This window comes from Micromesistius poutassou (genome assembly GCF_964030765.1).
Source record: "Micromesistius poutassou genome assembly, chromosome: 16".
In the NCBI taxonomy this organism is placed as follows: domain Eukaryota; kingdom Metazoa; phylum Chordata; class Actinopteri; order Gadiformes; family Gadidae; genus Micromesistius; species Micromesistius poutassou.
The window spans coordinates 7,018,682-7,030,150 of NC_140286.1; the positions used below are offsets into that span (position 1 = coordinate 7,018,682).

Here is an 11,469-nt window from a genome sequence, read left to right on the forward strand (position 1 = left end):
GTGAGAGATCGAATATTCTACGTCCCCTAACAGCGCTGAGGTCGCCTAGAGCTTCGCCTCCGTGGAAGTTCTGCTTCAGAAGAGCTCCCGTGATTTGGTGCATGAGAAACTTATAGTATCTTTCCTAGCCAGGTGTGTGTGTTAGACTTTGTGTGGGTTATCGAGGGTTCTCTTGTCCCTGAGCCTCCGGGTTGTGTTGTCTTTCTGTGTGATATGTGTGTCCTCGCCGTCCGGCTGTGGCAGAGTGTTCTCCGCAGACTGATAGGGGGGCTCGAGGGTCATCTTGACCCTCTTGAATGTGTGGTGTGTTGTGTTTATTAGATTTGGGCCCAGAGTTGACTATATTCATAATGTAATGTCCATTTAGGTTATTTTTTCCCATCATTACATGGTAAGTACAGGGTACGGTGGCTGTAATCTAAAGCTATATATAATAATAATAATAAGCTGTAGTATTTTCTGTTGTGTGTATCTGTTTGTTTGTGGTAGGCCCATTTTTTAAACCTTCTTTTAGCGGATTCGTTTTTATCTCTTGATGTGAAAAATGGTGATTTATAGTTTTCAAGATTCATGTGACATTTCATTAATGTATCAGTCAAGATAGCTGGAGAATTTAATGCACGTTATAAAATTACGTAATTGTTTTGTTTTTTATTTGTTTCAGGGTACACAAATATAACCTTGTTTGTGCTGAAGGGAAACGATTTAGTGATGAAAATCGAACCACCGAAACCCAAAGTCGAAGTCTTCCAATGGAGAAGCAAAATAAGAGCAAGAGAATTCTTCCTAATAACATATATTCCTGATAGAATTCCTATCAATAACTTTGGAAAAAGGGCAGAGTTTTCAACTGCAAATTATTCTTTGCGACTGAAAAACTTAGCATTGAATGAAAGTGGACTTTACCAAGCATTGGACGCCTCTAAAGAAGCAGTAATTATCGCAGACTACCACGTCACAGTTCAAGGTATGTTCACTGAAACAACACTGAGTACAGACATTGGATACAAGCCGTTTCTTTGTTTGTGTTTTAATGCTCTATAAATCTCCTTGTTCCAGAGCAGGTATCACCAGTGGTCCTGAATGTGTCGTCTGTGTCTCCCAGTCCTGAATCCTGTAAAGTGACCGTGACCTGTAGCACTCAGAGCTCCTCTTTAAACTCCACCTTCACGTGCACCAATGAAACCTGCTCTGAGGATGGAGGAGACCCAGCAGAGGTCGTGACCTCTGATGTCCCGCTCCACCTCTACCTGTCAAATGGTTCGATCGCCATCTGTAACCATAGCAACAAAGTGAGCTGGTCAAATGCCACGATGGAGATAAAACATCTGTGTTTTAAAGATACTGGTAAGATCGGGGAAAATATTGATTGGACAAATGCCAATTACAAATGTATTTAAATCTGTCCCATTGTATGATTGGACAAGCATGAATAGAGATATTAAGGATTCACCAGTGACTTTATTGGTTTTGTGGCATTAAAGTGTTAAGAAGTGTTGCATTTCACTCACCTGTGATGGACCGGCAAGAAAAAAAAAACCAATCAGGGAAGCCTGAAATCAAAATAGTCGTAATCAGAGGCATGGGCGCCGTCAACTCAAAACATTTCATTCACTATTAGCTGATGAATGGCTATGCCATTTCTAACCAACTACACAAAGAAATTGCCTACAGCACCTCATATATATGTGAACAATTTTTTGTCACTCAAGATAGACAAAAAATTGTAGTTGAGTGGACACTGTTCTGTTTGATGATACACAACGGTAGTATTGTTCCCTTTTTCTGTTTTTGTTTGTTGACAGTTATTCCTGACGACCACAAAAAAGTTAAATTAATTATCATTTCATGCTGTCTGGTGGGCTTCATCATGGCAATATGCATTCTGGGTGCTCTTTGTATTTACAAACTGAGGAAAAAGAGTAAGTTACACTTTTGTCACCAGTTTGCATTAAATACAATGTCACATATATATATATATATAAATAATTTTTGGAACCTTTTTTTCATATGACCACCATAAAGATAACCAGGAAATCCATTCTCTTGGTAGCGATGACCAGGTAAGCTGATTTCCTACACGTCATACTTAAATGTTCTATTACCTATGATCATTAAAACCAAATACGTCAAACGTATGCAAGACAACCATATATATATATATATATATATATATAATAAGTCAATAAAATGGTGATTGGTACTTCTTGTTTATAAGATAACTGAACAATACAACTAACATGAAATTTTCTTTCCAGAGTCCAAACCGTGACCAGTCTCCCACCGTCTACAGTATGTTAGGACCATCTCTCCCTTTAGAACCCATTCCCCCTACAGCCTTACCCGAAGGTATTTATGCTCAAGTTGACAAACATGGAAGTGCTTAGAAGGTTGCTGGTTCAATCCCTGGCTACTATAGGTGCAATTCCGAAATTGCGGACTAGATCCGACAGTCTCTCCGCAAATCTTTCCGCCATGCTAATAATAACTTCTCGGCCTCTGACCTCGAGGTCACTGCTTATTCTCTCGATCGCCCCCAACTTTCTTCTCAGTATTGCATCTTGCTGACGTATCGTGTTTGCTCTCGACAACGTGTGTGACCGACGCACCAAACGGTCGCAGAATACGCATGGCAGCCATGATCCGTACACGTATGTGTTGTCTGCAGCAATTCAATTCCAGCCCTATGTCAAACAGTGTTGCAGAACTACATCACATTTGAACTCATTGGGTAGCCGCTACAAAGGTTCCTGTATGGGAACGGACGCTGAGGGGAACTCTGAGTGGGCGTAGCCAAAACACTGAGCCGCTTCCCTCAGTCGGAACGTGCTTACGTGTCATGTGTCCTTTGGCATGGGGATTCCAGTTTCTGCTTTTGATGTTATTTGTACTGGATTGTTTGTATTTTTACTCTTAACTATGCCTTTTGATACTTCTTGTTTTGACCAAACAGTTAATGGTTAACTTATTATAATTTTAAAAAGAATTAGACTGAATTATCAATACATCTAAATAATCAATGGTGTAATACAACTAAAAGTGTCATCACATCACAGTGTTATGTTTTGTCATCACTTAACATTAGATCATGCATTTTGTGCGCTTATGGATTTCAATATGGACATTTCACATATAATTTTTCACATGCATTCCTGGCACATTAAACCATTAGTGGCTTAGCACAACAGTATGGGGGGAGGGGATCATTGGTGGAAGCATGTTTAAGTATTTTTTTGTTGTTATTTTCAAAATGTATTATAATGTGTGAGAATAATCAATGTTCCGATTCAAAATGTAACCCGCATTCTTTCATTTCAAAATATTTTGTATATACATACAGATATACACAATATATATATATTTTTATGAATTTATGTTTTTTTATAATAATGTTTTTTATTTTTTTACTTACTACTCTTGCCGACAACTGTCCTGCTGGATAATGGAGATGTATTCCATTGAGAAGGTCCACAGTCTAAAGATACTGGATTGTGTCCATCATTGTACTCTACGTTCCCTCACTGGCTGTAAATACTGCACACAGTATTCTAGAGCTAAGTGGCCTTCTGCAATGTACGCAGGCATCCCTGCTGGTTGGGTTTAATTTATAGAACCCTCCTTGCACTGGCTCCTCAATGACTCAGACATTGTTCAATAAAATAAAACGTTGCTGCGTTAGTGCTTTTTATACAGAGAAGAAACCACAGCTCCCATGTTCAGTTGTATTTGTTTACAGGCCACTCTTGGCCTCTCCAAAAGGATGGCGACGGCGATGTTTGGTCCAAAGTCCAATTTGGTTTCTATGTATTTATGTTAATGGTCCTTGCAGAGTGTGTGTGCTTGATGGCTGGTTTGAAGCCATCACCACAGCCAATACAATTCAGCATTCACCACCTGCTCGGCTCATAATCTTGACAACTCTTAAATAAACTGCTTTTACAGTATCTACCTGTGTCCTGGTTGTCAGAGGAGAAGAGTGAGCTAAGACGGCCTGGAGAGAGCTAAATCTCAGGCTAAGATATCACAGGCCAGCGGGTCGGGCGTTCACACAGAGCACAGACCACCACACTGGAAGCAGGAGACTGGAGGATGTCCACTCAGTCCCTGGAGGGAGGGGATAAATGGAAGATGTGTGTACCAGTTGGGTCTACAATAGAATGGTTTTGTATTCCGGCCTGGAGTTAGAATTATTTTGGGCGTATCCCTCCTCCGTGGTGGAGTCATATGGTGCTTGGTATCCCTCTCCACACAAACCTGTCTTCAGGCTAACTGCCCTTCTTTGCTGTAACTTGAGTCCTTCAGCTCCACCAATCACATTACAGCAGAGATTGACTGTTCTCAAGTCTCATATCATGATTTCAAACGCCTTCACTTTTTCCAACCAAATAGTGCTTCAGACATCACAGCATACAATCAAAATTGGGGCAGCTATAAAAACATTTAAATCCACCTTGCCTTGTCTTTTTGATAACTGCAGTGACAGTTAGACCTCCTCAATTTTAATAATGCAAATCAACGTAAAGGCCTATCTGTGTTCTGCTTATTTTATTTAACATGTTTGATAGGGGCTAATGTGCATGTCTTGCAGGTTAACGATGATGAAAAATAATAATATTCTGTAGGCAGACAATATATTCATGTTTAGCAATGACATTTCTAAATGGCTTGATTCAGTTTACATCAAACAGCAACAACATTACAACTTATATGAGGCCTTCCACTTATGCTATCACTAAGTTCTGTTTCATTGTGGTCACGGTATCTTAGTGCTTCTCTCATGCAGCTTCATAGTTATGTACCAGGAAGTACATCAAAACAACAACAAAAAAAACAGGGACTTGCTAATACATGTTGTATTAATTTAGGCAGTTTTACTTCAAAACACTGTTGTGCATTGTGTGTTCTGTTTTACACCTTGTAAGTGTGTATCTGGTTGTTGACATGATGCAAGTAACGTGTGTCACCAACCTGTGTGGTGCTTGTGTGTCTGAACATAAAACTGATGCCCCACGCTGCAGTCCCCGCTGGCTGGCTGAATTCACCTGTGCTGTTCTTTTTTTAAACTGCGGTGGACCAAGTGAGGCACTGACTTGTGTGTAAAATGTCTGCATGCCCGCCTGTCCACAGGACTAAGCTTATAGTCAGTGACTTGAGTAAACGGGGTTACACAATTTTTGCAGTTGCTTCCCCAGTGTTACGAGAGTTGGCCTATAGGTGGCACCACTTATACTTAACTGAGAGTAGAAGCTATGTTTACAAGCGCTTCTGCATGAACATTAAAACACCCAGCAGATAGTTACATAGATAGTTAACAAGCCTACTGCTTGGAGTTTTGGGTACACAGCCTGGTTCTTCAGATCAGTTGTATTTACATTCAGTAGGACTATCACTGTGAACGAATGCTGAATAAATAACTATCACTCCACCACCTCTCTTGACATCTAGCTTGAGAGTGAGTCAGAGGCAGTGGCAGAATGCAGGGACACTGGAGAGAGTCCCATTGCTGAGGTGAGTGATGAGGGGGATTTAACAGTTTAGAATAAGTTGTGATTCAGACTATCTTCTCAGAATTGTATGGAAATCAATGGGGATATTGAATGGGAAACATTTTAGTCAAGGTGCACCATATGACTGATATAGTCAGGACAGCATAATTTATTTATTCTATGCTCATTTTCAAACTAAATCCACAATGAACCCTTAAATCCATTGTCATTGATATTAAAGGCATTGACCACCCACAAATCTGAAATTGCTGTTCACTTTTTGTCAGCATAAAAACGTTTCTCTCAGTTTTTGACAAATAGGCCTATATAAAAAACAAAACAAAAAGAATAAAAAACAAGGATGTAAGAACGGCCTTGAGCAAAGAGTATACTAGGAAGAAAGGAAATATGACAAAAAGAAGACAAAGGAGTCTAAAACAGAAGGGATAAAATTAAGAGGTAAAGAAGGAGTAAATGAGGCAAGGAAACAAAAAGGGATGAAGGGGACTAATAAGGAAAACCATGAATTAGGTACCAAGGCAGGGAGGAGCTATAGATTACATTTTTTATTTTTTATTATTATCTTTGGGTTAGGGCAGATTCTGTGCTCTGTCTCCCCCTCTTGGTGTTTTCACATATGTGCAATGGGCCCTAGAGTGTAATTCAGAAACCCAGGGTATTTTTTGGGCATGAAAACATATGAAATAAGCCCTCCAGACACTTTTTTTTGTTGATAATAGCAATGCTAACTAACAGCCCAAATGGCTTCCATATTATCGGCTAGGGGCAGTGCGAACTTCCAAATCAGCATTTTTTAACCACTCATTTTGCTCAAAATAGCACCAAACCTCTGCAGTAGCATCACTAGGGTCCCTACACATAAAACAAAGCATCAACAACTTAGTTAGTGTACGGTTTTACAAGTCTGTGCCTTACCGGTAGGTCCATGTTTACAGGTAGTCCATCCTCACTGTGTGCTCCCGCGTAAATGGACATGGACCTACCGGTAAGACACAGACTATAATGTAATAATTAGGGGTGTAACAAAAACCGATTTGAATCGGAAAATCAATTTTGATTTAAAAGATGCAAATCTTCTGAATCGAACTGAATCAAATCGTTCCAAAATTTATCGTTCCTGAATCGTATCGTATCGTATCGAGATACGCATCGAATCGTCTTTTATTGGAGAGATGCACACCCCTAACAAATACACTTCTTCTCTAGTCTTTGATAAATCTTTTTGAAGGAAATGCCACATTTACAAGTTAATTCATTTTGTGAAATGATTGTCTACTTTCAACAAGAAATCCATTGCATCATACCCTCGAATTGAGCCGTGCCACATCGAATCAAAATCCTTCTGAATCAAACTGAATCGAATCGTTCCATTTAAAAAATTTATCGTTCCTGAATCGTATCGTACCCATGTATCGAGATACGCATCGAATCGTCTTTTATTGGAGAGATGCACACCCCTAATAATAATATAATAATATGTAAGCCATTTGGGCTGTTAGCGTTGCTCTGGGCAAGCGCTATACTCGATTATCAACGATTTATTTTATGTTGGGTTATGTAGGGTTCAATTTTCGCCGGAATTACACTTTAATGTCTCACATGGTCAAGATACACACTTGCCACCATCAGTCATCATCTCCTGCGCATATAAACCCCGGTTCTTCACCCACTCATCACCAGATCGTTGTTTCTATTACAGTGGTAGAAATTCATTCTCAGCTTCAGAGATATCTATATTTCTAAATGAGTTTCGTGTTCCTTGTTTCCTCATGTTGATAATCTCCATGTTCTCCTTGCCCCAGGATCGTCAACCCCCTACCTGCCTGCCATCCACCCTGATCTTATCTGCCTGCCTGCCTACCTGCCTGTAGTGCTGCCTGCCTGTTCATCCATCTTCTCCGTCCACCTTCTCAGCCCTGCGTTGTCATCCACCCTCGCCTGTCCACCTCCTTTTTTCCCCTACTGTTCTCATCCTCCATACAAAATACAATGCGGTGTGCGACTTTCACATTCACATTTCACATTTCACATGGCACATTTTAAAACCTTCTTTGTAACGGATTCGAACGGACTGGATTTGAAAAAAATTAATAAAATAAAATCATTACTCAAAGGGAAATTGTGTTAATGCATTAGTCTAGATAACTGGATAATTTAATGTATGTACATTATAAAATTACTTTGTGTAATTATTTTGTTAATTATTTGTTTCAGGGTATACAAATAATACCTTGTTTTTGCTGAAGGGAAATGATTTAGTGATGAAAATTGAAACACCAAAACCCAAAGTTAAAGTCTTCCAATGGAGAAGCAAAATAAGAGCAAGAGAATTCTTCCTAATAACATATATTCTTGATGCAATTCCAAACAATAACTTTGGAAAAAGGGCAGAGTTTTCAACCACAAATTATTCTTTGCAAACAAAAAACTTAGCATTGAATGAAAGTGGACTTTACCAAGCATTGGAGGTCTCTAAAGAATCAGTAATTATCGTCGACTACCACGTCACAGTTCAAGGTATGTTCACTGAAACAGAGTACAGACATTGGATACAAGCCGTTTCTTTGTTTGTGTTTTAATGCTCTATAAATCTCCTTGTTCCAGAGCAGGTATCACCAGTGGTCCTGAATGTGTCGTCTGTGCCTTCCAGTCCTGAATCCTGTAAAGTGACCGTGACCTGTAGCACTCAGAGCTCCTCTTTAAACTCCACCTTCACGTGCACCAATGAAACCTGCTCTGAGGATGGAGGAGACCCAGCAGAGGTCGTGACCTCTGATGTCCTGCTCCACCTCTACCTGTCAAATGGTTTGATCGCCATCTGTAACCATAGCAACAAAGTGAGCTGGTGTTTTAAAGATACTGGTAAGATCTGGGAAAATATTGATTGGACAAACGCGAATTACAAATGTATTTAAATTTGTCCCACTGTATGATTGGCAGGCATGAATAGAGATATTAAGGATTCACCAGTGACTTAGCTCCACATCTTACACTACACAGCCAACACATTAATGGGGGGGTGCGTGCACACACATATACACACACACACACACACACACACACACACACACACACACACACACACACACACAGCAGCAAGCACTTTAGAGAAATTATTACACTAATGTAGAACAAATGGAATCTAGTAAGTAGGCCTACAGCTTGGACACAAGCTACTGTATTTCATATGATTGTATATTTCAGAGTGGTGTCGGTATGACTTTCATTTATGTATTTGTTAACTAGTTGTTGTGGTCACAGCAGTGTGCTGTGTTTTCCTCCTCCTGGGTTTGCCACTCCCTCTGTCTGTCTCTCTTCACACCTGGCCGTCATCTGCAATCATGCTCACCTGGTCGTCATCTCCAATCAACTCCCCTTCATAAACCCTTGGATTCCCTGCTGTCGGTGCCAGATCGTACTTCGCTCTACAGTGGTAATGATACGTGCCTGGCTCCAGTGTTACCTTGTTACCTCGCTACCGAACTCTCGCCTCTTGTTGCCTTTGACCACAGCCTAACTCTGTTTCCCTCTGCCTGCAGTTATCCGGATCACGCACTCCAGCTCGCCTGCTTCACCCTGCCCCCGGCTTCCGCGTCCTCTACCTGCTCCTCCTCCTCATTCAATAAACCCTCTTGCATCAATTCAACACCGTCTCTGTCTGCTCTTGGGTTCAGAATCGTTTACCCTAACAGAACGATCTGGCCAAGATGGACCCAGCGGACATTGACAGCATCCGGAGCTCTCGCCGCCCAAGGCACTCAGGTTGCTGAGCACAGCCAAGCCCTCCGGGAAGCTATGGAAGCCTTTAAGAATCTCGCTACCCGAGTCACTCTGATGGGTGCGCAATTGGACTTACTAGCCCCCCTTACCACTGCGCCTCCACCGTCAGTTTCACCTCCGCCGGCTCCCACTCCCCCGACACACCTGCCACGAGCTCGTGAGCCCCTCATTCCTGCGCCTGAGCGCTACGCTGGGGACATGGGTACGTGCAGAGCCTTTTTGATCCAGTGTTCACTAGTTTTTAGTCAGCAGCCCCTCACCTATCCCACTGAAAAGGCTAAGATCGCCTACATTATGGGGTCACTTAAGGGTAACGCATTAGAGTGGGCTTCAGCATTATGGGACAGTGATTCCCCAGTCAACGACAATTTTGACCTTTTCGTAGCCGAAATGAGGAAGGTGTTTGATCATCCAGTAGAGGGAGGGGATGCCGCCAAGCGGCTTATTTCCCTTCGTCAGGGCTCCCGCAGTGTAGCAGAGTTCTCCGTCGAGTTCAGGACCCATGCAGCCAGGTCGGGCTGGAACGACAGGTCACTATGTGGGCTTTTTCTTTCCGCTCTCAGCGAGTCAATGAAGGATGAGCTGGCTACTAGGGAGGAGGCTAACACTCTCGATGAACTGATCTCCCTTTCCATCCGGCTGGATAATCGCCTACGCGAGCGGCGTAGGGAGAAGACAGGCAGTTCCGTGCCCCCGGCACTCGCTGCTTCCTATTCTCCCCACTTCCCGAGAGCTGCTCTCTCTGCCCCCGTGACGCATGCAGTCACTGAAGAGGAGCCCATGCAGCTGGGGCGCACTCGTCTTACCCAAGCGGAGTGGCTTCATCGGATCAGGACCGGAGTGTGTCTCTACTGTGCGCTGCCCGGGCATCTCATCTCCACCTGTCCGTCACTACCAAAAGACAGGGCTCGGCAGTGAGACTCAGGGCCCTGCTGAGCCACGCCCCCTCCGTCCCCGTTCCTCACTATGCACGCTCACTGCTGGATGCCACTCTGCTGTTCCTCGGTCATCCCTTTTCGGTATCGGCCCTTGTGGATTCGGGAGCGGATGAGAACTTCATCGACGCCGGCTTCGCGTCTCAGGTTGGCATTCGGTTGGAACAATTACCCTCTCCATTAAACGCTAACGCCTTAGATGGCCGTCACCTGGCCCTTATTACTCACCGTACTAAGCCCCTTGAGTTAATTGTTTCTGGTAATCACCACGAGGTGCTTCAGTTTCACGTCATCCTGTCTCCCCTTACTCCCCTGGTTCTGGGCCATCCCTGGCTCAAGCGGCACAATCCCCAATTTGACTGGTCTTCTGGCAAGGTGGTGAGTTGGAGCACTTTTTGTCATTCCACCTGCTTACAGTCTGCCCTGTTTCCAGCAGAGGGAGGTGTCCCCCTGCCCCAGGAAACCCCCGACCTCTCCTTGGTTCCCCCCGTCTATCATGACCTGGGAGAGGTGTTTAGTAAGTGTCGTGCGCTCACCCTGCCTCCCCATCGCCCCTATGACTGTGCCATTGATCTCCTCCCCGGAGCCCCTTTGCCCAGTAGTCGCCTGTATAACTTGTCCCGTCCTGAGAGGGAGGCCATGGAGAAGTATATTAAGGATTCTCTTTCGGCTGGCCTCATGAGACCCTCCTCTTCTCCTGTTGGTGCAGGATTTTTTTTTGTTGCCAAGAAGGACAAGTCTCTTCGTCCATGTATTGATTTCAGGGGACTCAATAACATTACAGTCAAGAACAAGTATGCCTTGCCCCTTATCAGTTCCGCATTTGAGCCGCTGCAGGGTGCTACAGTCTTCTCTAAGTTGGATCTACGCAATGCCTACCACCTGGTGCGTATCCGGGAAGGCGATGAGTGGAAGACTGCCTTTAACACCCCCCTCGGCCACTTTGAGTACCTGGTCATGCCCTTCGGCCTCACTAATGCCCCTGCCGTGTTCCAGAACCTGGTAAACGATGTCCTCCGGGATTTTCTCAACCGCTCTGTTTTTGTCTATTTAGACGACATCCTTATTTTTTCTCGCAACCAGGAGGAACACTTCCAGCATGTCAGGCAAGTTCTTCAGCGGCTGTTGGAGAACAAACTATATGTGAAGGCCGAGAAGTGTGAGTTCAGTGTCACCTCTGTATCCTTCCTTGGGTTCATCATCGAGAGCGGGCAAGTGAGGACCTGTCCCGAGAAGGTCAGTGCAGT

At 43.3% G+C, this 11,469-nt stretch overlaps 1 protein-coding gene across 1 annotated transcript; it reads left to right on the top strand.

Moving 5' to 3' along the window:
• The first annotated feature begins 668 nt into the window (after window positions 1-668).
• On the top strand, window positions 669-4,257 carry LOC311361155 (uncharacterized protein). The gene is made up of 5 exons (XM_084481367.1): window positions 669-967; window positions 1,060-1,347; window positions 1,806-1,922; window positions 2,026-2,063; window positions 2,259-4,257. The coding sequence occupies exons 1-5, from the start codon at window positions 712-714 to the stop codon at window positions 2,385-2,387; spliced, it is 828 nt and encodes a 275-aa protein (XP_084337493.1). The 5' UTR covers window positions 669-711; the 3' UTR covers window positions 2,388-4,257.
• The last annotated feature ends 7,212 nt before the right edge of the window (window positions 4,258-11,469 follow it).

Excerpts from the sequence above, each read along its gene's own strand:
- LOC311361155 (XM_084481367.1), top strand. The coding sequence starts at position 712 with ATGAAAATCGAACCACCGAAACCCAAAGTCGAAGTCTTCCAATGGAGA. Across the intron at positions 968-1,059 it reads CTACCACGTCACAGTTCAAG|AGCAGGTATCACCAGTGGTC; the intron begins GTATGTTCACTG and ends TCCTTGTTCCAG. Across the intron at positions 1,923-2,025 it reads TTACAAACTGAGGAAAAAGA|ATAACCAGGAAATCCATTCT; the intron begins GTAAGTTACACT and ends ACCACCATAAAG.